The sequence below is a fragment of the Urtica dioica genome, chromosome 6 (genome assembly GCF_054948205.1).
Source record: "Urtica dioica subsp. dioica isolate 48M chromosome 6, U.dioica_male_clone48M_v1_H2, whole genome shotgun sequence".
In the NCBI taxonomy this organism is placed as follows: Eukaryota; Viridiplantae; Streptophyta; class Magnoliopsida; order Rosales; family Urticaceae; genus Urtica; species Urtica dioica.
The window spans coordinates 38,267,137-38,289,585 of NC_142761.1; the positions used below are offsets into that span (position 1 = coordinate 38,267,137).

The window sequence follows — 22,449 nt, forward strand, 5'->3', positions numbered from 1 at the left end:
GATCTCAAAAAGTTGGCCAGCATTGCCGAGGTCTGAGTATGTCTCCCTTACTGTCGTCCAGATTGCACTTGCCGAGGGAAGAAAGAGATATGTTCTTCCTAGACTTGTTTCCATAGAATTCACAAGCCAGGACATTATCATCGAGTTTTCAGCCTCCCAAGTGTTGTAGCCGATGAGATCTTCCTTAGCGTCCGGTCTGATCGTGGTTCATGAAAGATAACCAAATTTACCTCTCCCTTGAACGAAGAGTTTGACAGATTGAGACCACTCCATGAAATTACATCCATTCAGTTTATGAGAAGTGATGGAATGGGTTTGAAGGTGATCGGTGGTGGTGATAGAATTCAATCCACCAGACCGAGAAGAATTTTCGGTAGAACCGGTGCTATTTCCGGTAGAACCGGTGCTATTAATACTTGGATCAGCCATGAGAATTGGCTAAGATCCTATAGATATATTTGATGTGTTTGTGGCTCTGATACCATGAGAGCAGAGATAAAAATATGCGGAATGAATAATTCTCATTAACCGAATGAACATATATATAGAATACAAGGAAATAACTAAATCCCACAAAAATAGTAACTTAGCTGCTAAACAAGAAAGAAAATAAAACTGAATATATCCTAGAATAATCGGCACTAAATTAGTTCTACAAAACAGGAAATAATATCCTATACTAATTACATAATATATACAAGATAATTTAACATTAAAGACTTATTTTGTAACAGTATCTACGACTAATAATTGAGAATTACGGAGTAATGAATAATTACACTACTTTGTTGAAAGACATCTGCGAATTTCTTGTACAACGTCCTTTGATCATTCATGCATTGGTTGACGAATATATTGAGGATATTAAAGATGAGCGAGGTTGGGAGATATACGACCCAGGCGATGCAGAGAAGCACAATCATGCATTCATTGCAGTTGGGCAAGGGGTGGAAGACTACGCGGCAAATTCTTCAACCCCTTGCCAGACTGCAATGAATGCATGATTGTGCTTCTCTGCATCACCGGGGTCGTATATCTCTCATTCTCGCTCACCTTTGATATCCTAAATATTTTTGCCAACCAATGCATGAATGATCAAAGGACGTTGTACAAGAAGCTCGTTGATGTCTTTCAACAAAGTAGCGAAATTATTAATTACTCCGTAATTCTCAATTCTCAGTCGTTGATACTGTTACAAGTCATGAATAAAAATAATTTATGTTGTATACACACACGCAATAGTTTAAGAAGTTTACCTCGGGTATTATGACGTTTATTATATTATCTCATCTAAGAGGATAGTGCTCGTCTCATTATTCGTTGCTCATGTATGTACTCCATTGTCGGTCTTGGATTACGCCCTTGAGAAAAATCCAAGAGTAGTCGATATCGTGGAAATGGAATATAAGAGACAGTTTAAAGCTCGTGTTCGATTATCGATCCAACGTATCTTGGATTTTTCTCAAGAGTATCATCCAAGATCGGCAATGGAGTATATACGTGAGCAGAGAATAGTGAGAGACGAGCAGTATCCTATTAGAGGAGAACATATAATAAACACCATAATATTTGATGTAAACCAATTAAACTATTGAGTGTGTGTATACAACATAAATTGTTTACATTAAAGACTTATTTTGTAATAGTTTCTACGACTAAGAATTAAGAATTACGGAGTAATGAATAATTACGCTACTTTGTTGAAAGACATCAGCGAACTTCTTGTACGGCGTCCTTTGATTATTCATGCATTGGTTGACGAATATATTGAGGATATTAAAGGTGAGCGAGGTAGGGAGATATACGAGCCAAGCGATGCAGAGAAGTACAATCATGCATTCATTGCAGTTGGGCAAGGGGTGTACGACCACGCGGCATATTCTTCAACCCCTTGTCCGACTGCAATGAATGCATGATTGTGCTTCTCTGCATCACCGGGGTCGTATATCTCTCATTCTCGCTCACCTTTGATATCCTAAATATTTTTGCCAACCAATGCATAAATGATCAAAGGACGTTGTACAAGAAGCTCGTTGATGTCTTTCAACAAACTAGCGAAATTATTCATTACTCCGTAATTCTCAATTCTCAGTCGTGGATACTGTTACAAGTCGTGCATAAAAAGAATTTATGTTATATACACACGCAATAGTTTAAGATGTTTACCTCGGGTATTATGACGTTTATTATATTATATCCTCTAAGAGGATAGTGCTCGTCTCTCATTATTCGTTGCTCATGTATGTACTCTATTGCCGGTCTTGGATGACGCCCTTGAGAAAAATCCACGATAGTCGATATGCTGGAAATGGAATATAAGCGACAGTTTAAAGCTCGTGTTCGATTATCGATCCAACGTATCTTGGATTTTCTCAAGAGTATCATCCAAGATCGGCAATGCAGTATATACGTGAGTAGAGAATAGTGAGAGACGAGGACTATCCTATTAGAGGAGAACATATAATAAACGCCATAATATTTGATGTAAACCGATTAAACTATTGAGTGTGTGTATACAACATAAATTGTCTACATTAAAGACTTATTTTGTAACAGTATCTACGACTAAGAATTGAGAATTACGGAGTAATGAATAACTACGCTACTTTGTTGAAGGACATCAGCGAACTTCTTGTACATCTTCCTTTGATCATTCATGCATTGGGTGACGAATATATTGGGGATATTAAAGGTGAGCGAGAAAGGGAGATATACGACCTAGGCGATGCAGAGAATTACAATCATGCATTAATTGCATTTGGGCAAGGGGTGGAAGACTACGCGGCATATTCTTCAACCTCTTGTCCGACTGCAATGAATGCATGATTGTGCTTCTCTGCATCACCGGAGTCGTATATCTCTCATTCTCGCTCACCTTTGATATCCTAAATATTTTTGTCAACCAATGAATGAATGATCAAAGGACGTTGTACAAGAAGCTCGCTGATGTCTTTTAACAAAGTAGCGAAATTATTCGTTACTTCGTAATTCTCAATTCTCAGTCGTGGATACTGTTACAAGTGGTTAATAAAAAGAATTTATGTTGTATACACACACGCAATAGTTTAAGAGGTTTAGCTCGGATATTATGAAGTTTATTATATTATCTCCTTTAAGAGGATAGGGCTCGTCTCTCATTATTCGTTGCTCATGTATGTACTCTATTTCCGGTCTTGGATGACGCCCTTGAGAAAAATCCAAGATAGTCGATATGCTGGAAATGGAATATAAGCGACAGTTTAAAGCTCGTGTTCGATTATCGATCCAACGTATCTTGGATTTTCTCAAGAGTATCATCCAAGATCGGCAATGCAGTATATACGTGAGTAGAGAATAGTGAGAGACGAGCACTATCCTATTAGAGGAGAACATATAATAAACGCCATAATATTTGATGTAAACCGATTAAACTATTGAGTGTGTGTATACAACATAAATTGTCTACATTAAAGACTTATTTTGTAACAGTATCTACGACTAAGAATTGAGAATTACGGAGTAATGAATAATTACGCTACTTTGTTGAAAGACATCAGCGAACTTCTTGTACAGCGTCCTTTGATCATTTATGCATTGGTTGACGAATATATTGAGGATATTAAAGGTGAGCGAGGAAGGGAGATATACGACCCAGGCGATGCAGAGAAGTACAATCATACATTAATTGCAGTTGGGCAAGGGGTGGAAGACTACGCGGCATATTCTTCAACCCCTTGTCCGACTGCAATGAATCCATGATTGTGCTTCTCTACATCACCGGGTTCGTATATCTCTCATTCTCGCTCACCTTTGATATCCTAAATATTTTTGCCAACCAATGAATGAATGATCAAAGGACGTTGTACAAGAAGCTCGCTAATGTCTTTTAACAAAGTAGCGAAATTATTCATTACTTCGTAAATCTCAATTCTCAGTCGTGGATACTGTTACAAGTCCTGAATAAAAAGAATTTATGTTGTATACACACACGGAATAGTTTAAGAAGTTTACCTCTAGTATTATGACGTTTATTATATTATCTCCTCTAAGAGGATAGTGCTCGTTTTTCATTATTCCTTACTCATGTATATACTCCATTGTCGGTCTTGGATAATGCCCTTGAGAAAAATTCAAGAGTAGTCGATATCGTGGAAATGGAATGTAAGAGACAGTTTAAAGCTCGTGTTCGATTATCGATTCAACATATCTTGGATTTTTCTTAATAGTATCATCCAAGATCGGCAATGGAGTATATACGTGAGCAGAGAATAGTGAGAGACGAGAAGTATCCTATTAGTGGAGAAAATATAATAAACGCCATAATATTTGATCTAAAACAATTAAACTATTGAGTGTGTGTATACAACATAAATTGTCTACATTAAAGACTTATTTTGTAACAGTATCTACGACTAAGAATTGAGAATTACGGAGTAATGAATAATTACGCTACTTTGTTGAAAGACATCATAGAACTTCTTGTACATCGTCCTTTGATCATTCATGCATTGGTTGACGAATATATTGAGGATATTAAAGATGAGCGAGGTTGGGAGATATACGACCCAGGCGATACAGAGAAGCACAAACATGCATTCATTGCAGTTGGGCAAGGGGTGGAAGACCACGCGGCAAATTCTTCAACCCCTTGCCGGACTGCAATGAATGCATAATTGTGCTTCTCTGCATCACCTAGGTCGTATATCTCTCATTCTCGCTCACTTTTGATATCCTAAATATTTTTGCCAACCAATGCATGAATGATCAAAGAACGTTGTACAAGAAGCTCGTTAGTGTCTTTCAACCAAGTAGCGAAATTATTCATTACTCCGTAATTCTAAATTCTTGGTCGTGGATACTGTTACAAGTCGTGAATAAAAGGAATTTATGTTGTATACACACACGTAATAGTTTAAGAAGTTTACCTCGGGTATTATGACGTTTATTATATTAACTCCTCTAAGAGGATAGTGCTCGTCTCATTATTCGTTGTTCGTGTATGTACTCCATTGTCGGTCTTGGATGACGCCCTTGAGAAAATTCCATGAGTAGTCGATATCGTGGAAATGGAATATAAGAGACAGTTTAAAGCTCGTGTTCGATTATCGATCCAACTTATCTTTGATTTTTCTCAAGAGTATCATCCAAGATCGGCAATGGAGTATATACTTGAGCAGAGAATAGTGAGAGATGAGCACTATCCTATTAGAGGAGAACATATAATAAACGCCATAATATTTGATGTAAACCAAATAAACTATTGAGTGTGTGTATATAACATAAATTGTCTACATTAAAGACTTATTTTGTAACAGTATCTACGACTAAGAATTGAGAATTACGGAGTAATGAATAATTACGCTACTTTGTTGAAAGACATCAGCGAACTTCTTGTACATCGTCATTTGATCATTCATGCATTGGTTGACTAAAAGATTGATGATATTAAAGGTGAGTGAGATAGGGAGATATACGACTCAGGCGATGCAGAGTAGTACAATCATGCATTCATTGCAGTCGGGCAAAGGGTGGAAGACCACGCGGCATATTCTTCAACCCCTTGTCCGACTGCAATGAATGCATGATTGTGCTTCTCTGCATCACCGGGGTCGTATATCTCTCATTCACGTTCAACTTTGATATCCTAAATATTTTTGCCAACCAATGCATGAATGATCAATGGACATTGTAGAAGAAGCTCGCTGATGTCTTTCAACAAAGTAGCAAAATTATTCATTACTCCGTAATTCTGAATTCTCAGTCGTGGATACTGTTACAAGTCCTGAATAAAAAGAATTTATGTCGTATACACACACGCAATAGTTTAAGAAGTTTACCTCTGGTATTATGACGTTTATTATATTTTCTCCTCTAAGAGGATAGTGCTCGTCTCTCATTATTCCTTGCTCATGTATATACTCCATTGTCGGTCTTGGATGATGCCCTTGTGAACAATCCAAGAGTAGTCGATATCGTGGAAATGGAATATAAGAGACAGTTTAAAGCTCGTGTTCGGTTATCGATCCAACATATCTTTGATTTTCCTCAAGGGTATCATCAAAGATCGGCAATGGAGTATATAAGTGAGCAGAGAATAGTGAGAGACGAGCACTATCCTATTACAGGAGAAAATATAATAAACGCCACAATATTTGAGGTAAACCAATTAAACTATTGAGTGTGTGTATACAACACAAATTATCTACATTAAAGACTTATTTTGTAACAGTATCTACGACTAAGAATTGAGAATTACGGAGTAATGAATAATTACGCTACTTTGTTGAAAGACATCAGCGAGCTTCTTGTACAGCGTCCTTTGATCATTCATGCATTGGTTGACGAATATATTGAGGATATTAAAGGTGAGCGAGGATGAGAGATATACGACCCCGGGAATGCAGAGAAGCACAATTATGCATTAATTACTGTCGTGCAAGGGGTGGAAGACCACGCGGCATATTCTTCAACCCCTTGCCCGACTGCAATGAATGCATGATTGTGCTTCTCTGCATCACCGGGGTCGTATATCTCTCATTCTCGCTCACCTTTGATAACTTAAATATTTTTGTCAACCAATGCATGAATGATCAAAGGACGTTGCACAAGAAGCTCGCTGATGTTTTTCAACAAAATAACGAAGTTATTCATTACTTCGTAATTCTCAGTCATGGATACTGTTACAAGTCGTGAATAAAAAGAATTTATGTTGTATACACACACGCAATAGTTTAAGAAGTTTACCTCTGGTATTATGACGTTTATTATATTTTCTCCTCTAAGATGGTAGTGCTCGTCTCTCATTATTCCTTGCTCACGTATATACTCCATTGTCGGTCTTGGATGATGCCCTTGAGAAAAATCCAAGAGTAGTCGATATCGTGGAAATGGCATATAAGAGACATTTTAAAGCTCGTGTTCGATTATCGATCCAACATATCTTGGATTTTTCTCAAGGGTATCATCCAAGATCGACAATGGAGTATATACATGAGCAGAGAATAGGGAGAGACGAGCACTATCCTATTAGAGGAGAAAATATAATAAACGCCATAATATCTGAGGTAAACCAATTAAACTATTGAGTGTGTGTATACATCACAAATTGTCTATATTATAGACTTATTTTGTAACAGTATCTACGACTAAGAATTGAGAATTACGGAGTAATGAATAATTACGCTACTTTGTTGAAAGACATCAACGAACTTCTTGTACAACGTCCTTTGATCATTCATGCATTGGTTGACGAATAGATTGAGGATATTAAAGGTGAGCCAGGTTGTGAGATATACGACCCAGGCGATACAGAGAAGCACAATCATGCATTCATTGCAGTTGGGCAAGGGGTGGAACACCACGCGGCATATTCTTCAACCCCTTGCCCGACTGCAATGAATGCTTGATTGTGCTTTTCTGCATCGCCGAGGTCTTATATCTCCCATCCTCGCTCACTTTTGATATCATCCGTTATTCATTACTCCGTAATTCTCAATTCTCAGTCGTGGATTCTGTTTCAAGTTGTTAATAAAAAGAATTTATGTTGTATATACACGCAATAGTTTAAGAGGTTTAGCTCGGATATTATGACGTTTATTATATTATCTCCTCTAAGAGGATAATGCTCGTCTCTCATTATTCCTTGCTCACGTATATACTCCAATGTCGGTCTTGGATGATACCATTGAGAAAAATCCAAGAGTAATCGATATCGTCTTCCCCGGACGTTGTACAAGTAGCTCGCTGATGTCTTTCAACAAAGTAGCGAAGTTATTAATTACTCCGTAATTCTCAATTCTCACTTGCTCATAGGTTGGTTACCTACAACACGGACGGATATACATAGGCGAGCTAACGCTCAGCGAGAATAACTATACTCACAAAACAAGAAAAATAAATATGGATAGCCAGTTATTAGTATTTCACTTGCTAAATAGTGACACGTTATATCAAAAAGTAAAGTCTGACATATTTTAATTCGGGGTCCCTTAGAATAGTCGTACCAATTTCAGTGTACACTTTGGTAACGAACTATAAGACTGCAACCTCCCATAGAACGTCCTATCTATCTGATAAACTTGTGAGGAAATTCTTTAGGTGAGCCCTTTATTCGGCTCGAGAAGATCCTCTTGTTACCTCCTTGGATCGAGGCAGTACGACCCTCTTATTTACTTGTTAAACTTATTACTTGATTACGTCAACACTACTACAAATACTGTTTTCAGGTGCGGCAGACATTCGGGTGCAACTTTTCGCACCCAAAAGTCACACCAAATAATCATTCAGGTGCGACTTATCGCACCCATAAGTCAAACAACTCGCCGAAAATTTTCGCTGATTTTTTTGACTTTGGGTGCGACTTTTCGCACCCAAAAGTCTCTCAGAACTATTGGGTGCGACTATGTCGCACCCATAGGCTGAAAATATTTTTAGCGGCCAACTTCCCCCGCTTTTGGTAAAAATGTGTTATTGGGTGCGACTAAGTCGCACCCAAAAGAGTCATTGGGTGCGAGAAAGTCGCACCCAAATTCAAAGGGTTATATAAATTAAAGTGCTCGGTTTTCATTTCACCCGAACCAAACTTTAAACTTCTCTCTCTCCGATTTCTCTACTAAAAAGTCTCCGACCACCACCATACTCCGAGCTCCGTCGCCGCCGCCACTCCGAGCTTCGTCGGCTCCCTCTCACTCTGTACTCTGTCGCCACGCTGTCATTCTTCTTTTCCCATTCTTCTTCCTTTCTTCTCCTACCACGCTGTCAGCCGTGAGTCACGAGGACGCCGGACCAGGAGCGACCACCGGGGAAGGAGTGAGAGAGCACCGGAGAATCTAATTCCACAAAAACAAGGTGAGGATTCTTGACCTTGAGTTGATTTTGGATTTTTGGGCTCCGAAATTCAAATTTGGGGGTTTCGGATTTAAAAGATGATTTTTGTGAAATTGATTGGTTTTGGTTGCTCATTGAACTCGATTAGTGATGGTTATAGCTTGAATTTGTGGATTGAGTTCGGATTTCTTTGGTTTGGTAGTGATTTGGCCGAAATTTGATGAACTAGGGTTTGAAGATTCGAATTTTGGGGCTTTTGATTTCTGCGTGACCAGCCCTTCCGTGACCAGCACCGAGCCTCCGTTGCAGCCCGTCCGACCAGCCCCTCCACTGCTGGCTCTTCGACCAGCTCCTCCGACCTGTCCCGAGCCTCCGACCAACCCCTCTGCTTCATTAGGTATTTTTCATAATTTGATTAGTAGTTTAGTTTATAATTAGTTAGTTAGTTTGTAATTGATTTGTAATGAATTAGTTAATTAGTTTGTAATTAATTTATTAAATGAAATTTGTTCTAATTAATTTTAGGTTTTTTAGTTTAATACATACATGTTTAGGTTGTTTAGTTTTGATTAGTTTAGGTTAATTTAAAATTGTCAAATTGAAATTTTAATTAGTTTAATAATATGTTTAACTTGTTTAGTTTTAATCTGTTAAGGTTAATTGAAATTGTCAAATTGAAATTGTAATTAGTTTAATAATATGTTTAGGTTGTTTAGTTTTGATTAGTTTATGTTAATTAATTGAAATTGTCAAATTGAAATTGTATTTAGTTTAATAATATGTTTAAGTTGTTTAGTTTTGATTAGTTTAGGTTAATTGAAATTGTCAAATTGAAATTGTAATTAATTTAATTAATAATATGTTTAGGTTGTTTAGTTTTGATTAGTTTAGGTTAATTGAAATTGTAATTAGTTTAATAATATGTGTTAAATTGTTAATACTGAAATTAAAATTAGTTAAGTTATTGTATAAATGAGTTGAGAATATAGTATTTTTGTTGTAAACGAGCCACAGAGGTTCTGTTTAGGGTTTAGTTGATTAGTAGGATAGTTTTGGATGATTTGTATATGCTTTTAAATGAGTTTGCAGGTTTTTGGTTTGTTAGTATTATAGGGAAAACTCTCCCGAAATTTAGATTGAGTTTCTAGCCTATTATTCTCAAAATCCTAATTTTTTCAATTCGACTTCAAATAACATAAAATTCATAATCTAATCTTCATTCATTGATCTTCGTCCCGTAGCAATAAGTAATCGACTTCATTCGTCTTCGTCACTTAGCAACAACTCTTAATAATTGTTCTTTTTCCCTTTCGTTTAGCGAAATCAATGTCCAATCCAAGTAGAGATTGGATCACCGAGAACAATCGGTTGTCCTTGCAGTATAAAATCGGAGTTAATGAATTTATCCGCTCTGCAAGAAGATTTCCGAACGATAATTACGAATATCGATGTCCTTGCAAGCCTTGCAACAACGTGAGATGGCACGACATTGGGGTTGTAAGGCATCATCTGCTAAACAAAAGGTTTACCCCGGGCTACACAGAATGGTATCATCATGGCGATGTCGTGCGTTCCGTCGGTCATCTTGAAGAAGTCCCCATCGGAGAAACAGCGCAGATGGGAGTAGGAGGAATACATGTTGCTGTGGAGGATATAAGAGATCACGAGGATTTCGATGGTGTTACGGAGCCGGCTCCGAGCGAGGTGCGTGCGGAGGAGCAAGTGGAAGACTTGTTCGCCGAGTTGGAAGCGGAATTATACCCTGGATGCAAGGAGTTTTCGTCATTGTCATTCTTGGTTCAGTTGTTGCACCTTAAAGTCACGAACCATTGGACGAACAAGTCGTTCACAGAACTGCTGCAGCTTTTGAGGAAGTCTCATCCAGCCGGTAATCGAATACCGGAGAAGCACTACGAGGCAAAAGTAAAGCTGAAGCGTTTCGGCATGGGATACGAGATGATCGACGCGTGCATTAATGACTGTGTCCTATTCCGAAAACATCTCGCGAACGTCGACGTGTGCCCGATATGTAACGAGAGTAGATGGAAGCCAACTGGTAAGAAGATACCGCAAAAGATATTGCGATATTTTCCCTTGAAAGATCGATTGAAGCGACTGTACGCATCTCGACACACGGCGCTTCATATGCAGTGGCACGAAAGAGATCGCGTCAGGGAAGGTAGCGTTCTACGACATCCTGCGGATGGTACAACGTGGAAGAATTTGGACGAGAGATACTCAGGTGTTGCTGCAGAGCCTCAGAATGTGAGGCTTGGGCTAGCTGCGGATGGATTCAACCCGTTTGGGGATATGAACCTATCATACAGCATGTGGCCTGTAGTATTTACGGCGTACAACTTGCCGCCTTGGTTGTGCATGAAGAAAGAATACCTGATGCTCACGCTTCTGATCCCGGGGCCCCATTCACCAAGAAAAGATATGGACGTTTTTTTGCAGCCTGTGGTTGAAGAGCTGAAAGAACTGTGGGAGAATGGAGTCCGCGTTCGTGATGGAGCCAAAGATGAAGTGTTTCGGTTGCGTGCCGCGTTACTTTGGACGATAAACGATTTTCCGGCTAGATCGTATTTATCGGGATGGAGCGGCCAGGGGTATCTCGCTTGCCCTACGTGCAACTTTGACACGCCGTCCCTAAAAGTCAGAAACAAGATCGTCTACTACGACCATCGTCGGTTCTTAAAAATGCGTCACCGATTGAGGAAAAACAACGATCACTACAAAGATAAGCACGAGAAACGAAATAAACCCGAGAAGTTGACTTCGCAAGACATACTCGCTCAGTTGGCTGGTGTTTCTTGCACGACTACTGGCAAACACGCTGCCTCTGTAGGCAAAAAACAAAAGCGAGCTGAGTGCGAACTGAATTGGACCAAGAAAAGCATCTTTTACGAGTTGCCGTACTGGTCTGAGTCGCAGTTGAAACACAACATGGACGTGATGCACGTAGAGAAGAACGTGTGTGAGAATCTTCTCGGGACGATGCTCAGCTTGGAAAAGAAGAACTATGACACCGAGAAGGCGAGGCTTGACTTGATGGACTTGGGCATCAAGGCCGCTTTGCACTTGGAACCAAATGGGGGTGGGTATTACAAACCGCGAGCGTCGTACGTTTTGACCCTTGAGCAGAGACAGCGATTTACAGAGTACTTAAAATCTGTCAAATTTCCCGATGGTCTCGCTGGGAATTTAAAAAAAAATGTGACAACTGATGGGAAGCTCACAGGTTTGAAGTCGCATGATTGCCACGTGATCTTGCAAAGATTGTTGGCTGTTGGTATTCGTCCTTTTGTGCCACAACCAATACATGATACGATCACTGAGCTTTGCAACTTTTTCAAGTTGATAAGTTCGAGAACATTAAGAGCCGAAGATCTTGAAAGAGCGCAAGAGTCTATCGTCGAGATCTTGTGTAAGCTTGAGATGATATTTCCACCTGTTTTTTTCACGATCATGGTTCACGTGGCGATGCATCTACCAGAGGAAGCGTTGCACGGCGGCCCGGTGCATATGCGGTGGATGTACCCTTTCGAGAGATACCTTGGGACGCTAAAACATTTTGTATGATGTTGTTTCCTTTTGTTTTGTGATGTATGTTCACAAATATTGTTTTATTTTATACGATGTCAATTTACAAATGTTGTTTTCATTTTATAGGATGTCGACCGCTTCAGGTTCTGGTGGAGATTCGCCACAGAGACCGGATTCTCAAGGTCCGCCACAGGAACCTGATTCCCAAGGTCCTAAGAAATCAAGGGGACCAACAACCGGCTCGACGTCGGCGCGAGCAACACAGGGTGTACCGGGTGCGAAGGTGGTCAAGTGGGACCCAATAAATCAAACATTATATCAAGAGATAAATAAAGAAAATAAAAAGGTTGGACTATTTAACAACCGCCTCGGTGCTTTGGTGAAATCACATATCCCGCCTACGACTCGTGATTGGAGTGAAGTGAGGCCCCAGATGTTGGCTGCTATTTTGAGCGCACTTCATTCGGAGTTCAGATTTGTGTACACGGATCCTAACACCGACGAGGATCTGCCTGCGGATTTCTATCAGAATACGATTGATCAGACTATCATTCGGAATGCCAAGATCAGGCGACACAACCAGAAGTCCAAGCTATCAGAGAAGTTCAGGTTGGAGTTTTGTGGGAGCACAGAAAATGCTAAGGCGGAAACACCACCGGGATATAAGAAAGAGGATTGGGATGCGGTGGTAGACGAGTTCGCAACTGACGATTGGAAGGTACGTAATGTATGATTGTAATAAATCACAATATCTTTATCAGATTGAATAATGCCAAAATTAATTATTTGCAGAAAAAGTCTAATCGCAACAAGGAGAATTCGAAGAAGAAGAAGACGAGGTCGACTCAAGGATCTCTTTCTTTCTTGGCTCATCGTCATTTGAACGTAAGTTATTCTAATTTTGAAATACTTAATTTGAAATAAATTCAATACTTATATTTTCATAACAATTGCAGAGTAAGGATGATGAGACTTTGGGCTCCGCGTTAACGACGTGGGAGCAAAAACACCATAATAGAAAAGGTGAATGGACGACAGATTGGGCGAGACGAGCACATGTAAGTCATATGTGATAATTAAGATTACGTTACTTACATAATAATTAATTTTTAATAATTTTTTTTATGTGTAAAGGCGCGGATAGTTACTCTACTGGCGGATCTTCAGCGACAAGCAGAAGAGCAAGGCGTAGTCTTTAACCAGGACGATGCAGATTGGTACGTTGGAATAGGTCCAACGGTCCCGAGATCAACTTGGGCTATTGCTCAGGCTCAGGACAAAAGCTCGTCGTCAGGTTCAGGCTCGTCGCGACGCCGCGTTCCAGATCCAGTGGTTGGCGAGCTCCAAGCTCAGGTGGCGGCACAACAACTCGCTATGGATGAGATGAGGCGAGCCAACCAACAGCAGATGGAGGAGATGCAGTGACAAATGTTCGCGTTCACGCAGCAGTTTTCGCCCTTGCCTCAGATGTCGTCCGGCACGATGCCACAGATGCCTCAGACGACGCCGTCGCCTCAAATGCACCCGTCGCCTCAGATGCACCCTATGCATCAGACAACGCCGCCATCAGTTTCAATGGCAGATGCTCAGACGACGCCGCCAGCTTCTGTAGATTTCCAGCGAGAGCGTACGAGCGGCAATGAGCGTACGAGCGGCAGTGGACGAGGAGGTAGCAGCAGTTCTGGAGCAAGATTTGGCGGAAGAAGGAGTAAAATGTTCAAGGAGTGGTTTACAAACCGAGGAAAAGGAAAGGGAAAAGAATGAACATTTTTTTTAATTATTTGTCGTACATTATAATAATTATTGTAATCGAACAACCAATAGTTAGTTTTTATTATTATTATGAATATTAATTAATGAATTTTATAATTAATAAACTATTTAGTACATATTATTTGATTACAATTATAGAATTCATAAGCATAATAAAAAAAAAAAAAAAAAAAAAAACTAATGTAGGCCAACGGGTGCGACTGGTCGCACCAAAAAATTTGGCGGGTAGGCCAACGGGTGCGACTGGTCGCACCCAAAGGTTTGGCGCGTAGGCCTTTGGGTGCGACTGGTCGTACCCAACGGTTTGGCGCGTAGGCCTTTGGGTGCGACTGGTCGCACCCAAAGGTTTGGCGCGTAGGCTTTTGGGTGCGAATAGTCGCACCCAATGGCCTTCCCGCGGACTTTTTTGCACATCTTTTCTGACTTATGGGTGCGAATATAGGTGCGAAAAACCGCACCTAAAAGTCGCACCTAAAAGTCATGACCTTCGGGTGCGACTTTTCGCACCCATGACCTTTAGGTGCGAACTTTCGGGTGCGAAAAAGTCGCACCTAAAGGTATCATTGGGTACGAAATTTGACTTTCAGGTGCGAAAAAAGTCGCACCCAATGCTGTTTTTTGTACTAGTGCAAATGCAAGAACAACATAATTTATTGACATACTTGATAACATGCTTAGAATAAGAACATATTGTAGATAACATGCATAATTGAATCATAACACACCATAAACACATGAAACATAACATATCAACAAAACAACATATAAAGTCACATAACACAACTAAAACAGATTGCATAGTCACAAATTTTTATTTTCGAACAAATCCGTGTTTTAGTGAGATTACTCTCACCTTCGCTTCGGAAATCACGACCGTTGGTCGAGGACAGCTCGGGAAAACTAAACGGGTCAGAAAAGCTACGCGGCTCGGAACCTAATCGATGGGAAAATAAATTATTAAGCTACTGTTGAAGAAGTTCTAAAGACAACTCAAGTTCGGGAAATTTTCAAAAACGACTTTCAAAGTGAAATTACCAAAATACCCTTAGCTATTAGGGTTTCGGTGAAAAATTAAAACTCTGAAAAAACTTCTGTAAAAACTCCAGTAGGCATAAAACATAATTTGGATCACTTTTTGAAAAGGCATCACGGCCAAAATAATTTTTTTAACTATTTATTAAAAATAAAAGAAGTGCTAAAATCTAACTTTAAATTTTTGTCAAAAACTGTCTGCGCACCGTTTTGAAAATAATAAGAAAATATTATGTATTTGATCAAAATATTTTTTTGATTAAAGGGTTAGATAGAAGACATTTAAACCTAACTTTTCCAAAAAGAATCAACGCAAAACCAAATTTTCTGGATCAACAGTAAGCGTTTAAAGTCTGAAAATCGGGAATTTGGTCTCAGGTCTGTGCGCTGATTTGAAAATAATCGAAAAATATTCTGTATTTCATATAAATATTTGTCGATTAAATATTTAGATAGAAGAAACATAAACCCAACTTTTTCCAAAAAGAATCAACGCAAAAACATTTTTTTTTAAACCAGGGCAAGCGTTTTAAGAAACCGTTTTCAAAGAATCCGAACCAGAGAGAAAAGAAAGCATACATAATTGGAGCTACAAATTTTTCAAATCAAGAGAGGGATGAGAGATGGAGAGCAGAGAAAAAGCGTTAAAAGAAGAGGAGAGGATGTTTAAATATGACTTAAATAAACCCTAAAAGCCCAAACCTTAAAAGCCCAAACCGTAATCCTACTTCTAATATTAATATATTAATTATTATTATTATACGTATATATACCATACGCTGATCATATATACTTATATACTTATTATTATACTTCTTACAAAAACATACGCTGATCATATATAGGTAACTTATATATATATATTATGTTATATAATATAAAGTAATATATATATATATATATATATATATATATATCATATCATACGTAAACTTAAATTTCCTATAATATATATGTATAAAATATGTATATATACCCATAACTTATTTATAATATATAACTTATAAATATTATATAACTTATATATATTATATCCATATTTTGTAATCTAAAGAGTATAATAAAATTCAAAAACACTCGAAAGTACACATAAAAAAAATAAAACTTCAAAAACTACCACATAAATAAATCATTCTCTACTACTTTATTAAAAAAAAAACTAACGTAACTCGAACACAAAAATTTTAGCTTTTTAATTAAGCTAAAAAAAATTGGGATTTCACAACATATGGAATCTTTTCCATTTCTTGAGTCTCAAGATTTCCTTTAGGACACTGATTGAGACTGAATTTGTCTCCTTTAGCGACATGAGTGTCTCCTAGTTTACAATCATACATACCAGATCTATTAAGGACTTTATCGATGTAGCTCTTTTGTGATAATTCAAGGAAACCTCGAGAACGATCTCGGTAAATCTGGATTCCTAATACAAAAGAGACATCATCAAGATCTTTCATCTCAAAATGATTTGATAGAAATTTCTTAGTTTCATGCTACATGTATTTATCATTAGTGGCAAGTAGTATGTCATCGACATATAAAACCATGAACATATGTTTACTTCCATAGAACTTATGATACACACAATCATCGACAACATTCGTATCAAAACCGTACGAGAGAATCACTTGATGAAATTTGTGGTACCATTGACGGAAAGCTTGCCTTAGCCCATAAATAGATTTTGTCAATTTGCAAACCATCTTCTTTGGGTCTCCCAACACAAAGTTTTTAGGTTGCACCATATAGATTGCTTCTTCAATGTCTCCATTGAGAAAAGTCGTCTTGACATCCATTTGATGGAGTTCTATATCAAAATGTGCAACAAGTGCCATGATTGTTCGAAAATAGTCATTTGATGAAACCGGAGAAAAGGTCTCTTTAAAGTCAATCCCTTCCTTTTGAGTATAACCTTTAGCTACAAGACGAGCCTTATACCTCTCCACATTACCCTTCGAGTCCCTTTTGGTTTTAAAAATCCATTTGCAACCAATAGGTTTCTTTCCTTCAAGCAATGGGACAAGTTCCCAAAATTTATTGTCTTGCATAGACTTATACTCTTCATTTATCGCTTCAATCCACTTTATAGAGTTTGAATTATTCATGGCATTTTGGAATTTGACAGGGTCATCTTCCATCATACCACAACCATCCTCATTTTCTAAAAGAAAAACTATGTAATCATCTGGTATAACATTTCTTCTTTCTCTATTGGATCGCGCAAAGGCATTTGATCTTGAGGTTGTTGAGTTTGTACCTCAAGTGGTTGAATGGCAATGTCTTGTTGCTCTTGATCAATGACAGGAAAGGAATCCTGAACATTATCATAAGTAACTGGAATATGAATCAAACTTTCCTCGATAGGAATTGTTGAATCCGAATCCTCTTGAAAGACAAAGTCTTTTTCTTTATTTCTCCCACCAAACTCAATATCCTCAAAAAACGTTGCAGTTCCCGTCTCAAAGATTTTCTTTATTTTAGGATCGTAAAATTTATATCCCCTTGATCGCTCAGGGTATCCAATAAAGTAACTGCTTACTGTTTTGGGGTCCAACTTCCTTTCACTCGGCTTATAAGGCCTTGCTTCTGTAGGACATCCCCAAATATGCAAATGCTTTAAACTAGGTTTTCGCCCAGTCCAAAGCTCATAAGGTGTTTTAACAGATGCTTTAATTGGTACTCTATTCAAAATGTAGGCTGCAGTCTTGAGTGCCTCTCCCCAAAGTGATTCCGTTAAGGTTGAATGACTAATCATACTCCTTACCATATCCTTAAGAGTTCGGTTTCGTCTTTCAGCAACACAATTCATCTAAATATCTCGCAAAAGGTCACAGACTTTATTAACCTGAGGTGTCATATCTACCATAATATTCACCATCACGGTCATATTTGACTTTCGTTATCCTTTTGTTGAGTTGGTTTTCAACTTCAGCTTTAAATGATTTGAACACGTCCAATATTTGAGACTTTTCATGAATAAGAAAAATGTATGCATATCTTGAATAGTCGTGTATGAACGATACAAAATGTTGACCATTCCAGGAAGGAATAGGAAATGGTCCGCAAATGTCTGTATGTATCAACTCTAAGACGTCCGTTGCACTTATTGCACCCATTTTCTTCTATATAATATGTTTTCCTTTGATACATGCAACACATACATCAAAGTCTGAAAAAATCAATTTGATCCAATATTCCTTCATAAACAAGCCTTTCAATTCTATTTCTAGAAATGTGACCTAATCGCTAGTGCCATAAGAAACTTGAATTTTCATTGCTTAATTTGCGCTTAGTACCATGTGTCAGAGAGACGCATCTATGTTGATGATGGCAAGTCGGTAGATGTGGAAGCAATTGGGCATCGATTGTTGTTAACCCACATTCAAGGTTTCATTGTAAGAAGCAAAAGTTTCAAGCATATAAAGATTGTCATAAATAACAAGTGAACCAGTTCCAACAACTTTAGAATTAAAAGATAAACTGAATACACTGTCTTGGAATGAACAACAATATCCTAATTTGTCCAAACATGAAACAGAAACCAAATTCCGTCTAAACGACGGTACCACAAAAGTATCTATTAAATCCAAATAATAACCAGTACTTAACAACAATCTAAAATGCCCAATTGCTTCCACATCTACCGATTTGCCATCACCAACATAGATGCGTCTCTGTGCATCACTTGGCCTTCGGTAGCTCAAGCAACCCTGCATCGAAACGTTATGGTAGAAGTAGCACCAGAATCTAACAACCAAGTGTTTCTAGGTACTGAAGCCAAATTAACTTTAGAACAGACTAAAGCAACAAATGTACATTTCTTCTTACGCCATATGTGATACTTAGGACATTCTTTCTTCTCGTGTCCAAGCTTATTACAAAAGAAACAACCCTCTGGAAGTTCCTCTAGGGCTTGTTTCTTTATTGATGGACCTTTATCCTTAGCAGCCTCATTTTTCTTCTTGAAATTCATACTTTTAGAGGTACTTACCAAATGAGCACTTTAAGTCTTATCTCGCTTCAATATTTCCTCCTCTTGAACACAAAATGAAATGAGCTCGTTAAGAGACCATTTCTCTTTCTGGCAGTTATAAGTGACCTGAAATTGACTGAATTTAGGAGGGAGAGATATAAGGACCAAATAGACAAGCAAGTCGTTTGATAACTCAAGTTTTAATCCTTTTAGCTTCGAAGCAATATGAGACATTTTCATAATGTACTCTCTTATGTTTTCATTGCCCTTGAACTTCATTGAAATAAGCCCCTTTAAAAGAGTTCTAGTTTCAGCCTTATCGCTATTTTCAAAGCGCTTTTCAATTTCAGCAAGAAAATCTTTGGCATCGGTGATCTCTTCAGACACCGCACTCCTAAAAGCTTTAGGTATGCCGCGCTTAATGATCACAAGACTCATTCGGTTAGAACGGTCCCACTTTTCATAGATCCGCCTCTCATTAACGGAACTAGCATCCGTAAGAGAAGCTGGTTTATCCATTCTAAGCGATAAGTCAAGATCCATGCAGCCAAGAATAATCATCATGTTCTCCTTCCAATCTTTAAAGTTGTTACCATTAAGGACCAGAACCGAATTGAGATTAGCAGATACAGTAGCAACAGCTGAAATAGAACAATACAATCACATAAGCACATATACACATAAATTTAACCTTTATAAGCAATAACATTCAAATATTGGTAAATCTCATCCCAAGATACCTAATGCAACATCAATACCAAGTCCTTGGACAATAATATTAATTGCTAACGATATTCTTGTTGTAATGATCAAACATTAACAATAAGGCTTATCAAATTTTAATCTATCTTTGGATCGATCGATTATTCACAAGTAAAACTTTACTATTGTTACATGCTTATCATCACAAATATGTATATGTAATTTGGTCAGTCACTATTCTTCATTTAGGCCGACTAGTATCCGCATAGATTAACACATACATAACACCCAAAATTCTTCATAAATAATATACCCAAGAGAGGTCAATTTGGCGACATTTTTGCTTCAATTAATTTACTGGGAATAATGAACAAAATTTATATATAATTACCATCTATTTGAATTATCGAAACTTTAAATATGTGTCTATAACACTCTGTAGGTAAATCTTGAATAATTTGACATATATGCATGCATAAATATGCACTGATTTCTAATAAAATTGTGTTTAAATATATATAAACGCAGTACTGTTGACATATATTTCAATACACACACATGAATTTATGATCCATGTATAATGTCTAACTTAAAAAGTAGATAGTTAAATCTATTGTGAAACAATGAACACGTACTGAAACAATATATAATTCATAGCCGTATCTGCAAATTGAAGGATCATACACATATGCACCGAATTGTATCAATTCATCAATGTGAAAAGTGAATAACAGATATACGATGATGAATCACAGTGCCAAACATAATTTAAGAAAACTACGCACGCACGAACCGATAATGATCCCCTTTTATACGAAAAAACCAAATGTCATGTACGAGACCAAATAATGCGATAGTCACATAACCACCAGTGCAATAATACCAAAAGTAAAATCAAGAAACTTCGTTAACCGGTTCGACAAAGAATAAACGCACGATGATGCACGAAATTAACTATAAAGATTTCAGTCTCCTTAATCGAAAACAATATCGATAAAATTATCAGGAACGAAAATAGGAAGGCTCTGATACCAATTGTTAGGATTTTGAATCCCTAATATAATTTCAATTCAATTCAAGAGAAATAAAACCATAGATCTTAATAGCGGAAGCGTATCTGAATCCATGGATTGAAAATACAAAAGAGTGGTGGTCTTCCAATTACAGTTTGCCTAAGAGTCTGGAGTATTAAAAATGAACGTACTACAATCAGGGACCTACCTTGTTATTAGTAATTACCTAATAACTGCCAGACAGTTACTAATAACTATTGCTTATTTCAAATTTGGCCCCTCATCAAATTAGATTAGTATTTATGGTAGCCACATAATAACTTCATGACAAATATGTCCTTAAGTCACAAACTTTATTCTAAATTACACCACATCAATTTTGACTTAATTAATAATGATCCAACACATTTATTTAATAACATTAGTAGTCTCAAAATTGTTCTAACATATCTTTCACGAACACATCTCAGATTGTTTTGTATTCCAAAATTCTAGTTAGATGAAATAATTTGTCAACAACTCTTGGAACTTTTGATAATCGGCTATTATACATGTGGGAGTAGATTCAACTAAACCAAATCTCCATGCTTTTATTGTAACTTGATTAACAACTAAATTTTGTTCAAAGAAATTTACAGTGCATAAATTTTTGGCCATGAAGATACAAAAATAGGATTATGAGGGACTTGTTGAATATTCTATATTCGGAAAGGATGAAATAAGCAAAAAAAAAAATGGCCTGACTATCATGATAATATTTCAAATGTGGTACATATTTTATTGAGATTATCCACTATAGTTGTTATTGTCAGCGTGTGAAATACACGTGTGAGTTTATATTGTTAATTGGTTCAACGTAGCATGTGACGTGGACCAATCCCTTCTTTCCTTGTTCTTATAAATAAGCTGTAATTGGCTACATTTAATTTTTAATGAATCATATTCTTTCGATCGGAGATGAAAATTCTCTTCTCCGTTTTCACTTTTCTTTTTTTCTTGGTTTTCAGTCGCTCAACTCTAAACCTAGAATTCTTTATGGTATCATAGCGCAAAATTCCGCTAAAATCGCTAATTCACCTCAACAAAGATTATCTCTAATTCATCTTCAACCACAATCTTGAAGCCGCTGTGGATGAGATCACAAAAACTTAAATGAGCTAAAAAATCGCGAAAGGCTCAGAGGTCGCAAAAACGCCTCTGATGCCGTAGTTTGACGATCCAGCGCAGAATCTGTCTATATGTATCACAACCACAACGACAATCCGAAAGCAGTAATCATTTCTCAACTTCTCAATGGAGACAACTACGCCTCGTGGAGCAGATCGATGTCAATGGCTCTCTCCTTCTAAAACAAAAATAGGATTCATCGACGGAAGTATTCCCAAACCTACCTCAGAGGACGAGAGAATGGTGAACATATGGAAACGCAACAACAACATTGTTGTTTCATGGATTCTCAATTAAGTTTCGAAGGAAATCGCTTCGAGTATTCAATTCGGAGACTCTGCAGAGATTGTGTGGAAGGATCTTCAAGAACACTTCCAACAAAACAACGGACCACGAATCTTTCAGATATTTCGCAATCTTGTGAATCTTCCTCAAGAT

General features: G+C 37.7%; 2 protein-coding genes across 2 annotated transcripts; one reads left to right on the top strand and one right to left on the bottom strand.

Annotated features, from left to right (window-relative positions):
• Positions 1 to 6,049: 6,049 nt before the first annotated feature.
• LOC149393956 (uncharacterized) lies at positions 6,050 to 14,162 on the top strand. Its single transcript, XM_089618222.1, has 8 exons — positions 6,050 to 6,136; positions 7,116 to 7,193; positions 7,236 to 7,343; positions 9,081 to 9,202; positions 12,922 to 13,069; positions 13,144 to 13,236; positions 13,308 to 13,409; positions 13,486 to 14,162. Exons 1-8 carry the CDS (start codon positions 6,050 to 6,052, stop codon positions 13,774 to 13,776), a joined length of 1,029 nt encoding a protein of 342 aa, XP_089474348.1. The 3' UTR covers positions 13,777 to 14,162.
• A 4,997-nt stretch (positions 14,163 to 19,159) lies between these two features.
• Positions 19,160 to 20,304, bottom strand: LOC149393957 (uncharacterized). Its single transcript, XM_089618223.1, has 2 exons — positions 20,223 to 20,304; positions 19,160 to 19,770 (listed from the first exon to the last, which is right to left on the bottom strand). The coding sequence occupies exons 1-2, from the start codon at positions 20,302 to 20,304 to the stop codon at positions 19,160 to 19,162; spliced, it is 693 nt and encodes a 230-aa protein (XP_089474349.1).
• Positions 20,305 to 22,449: the final 2,145 nt, after the last annotated feature.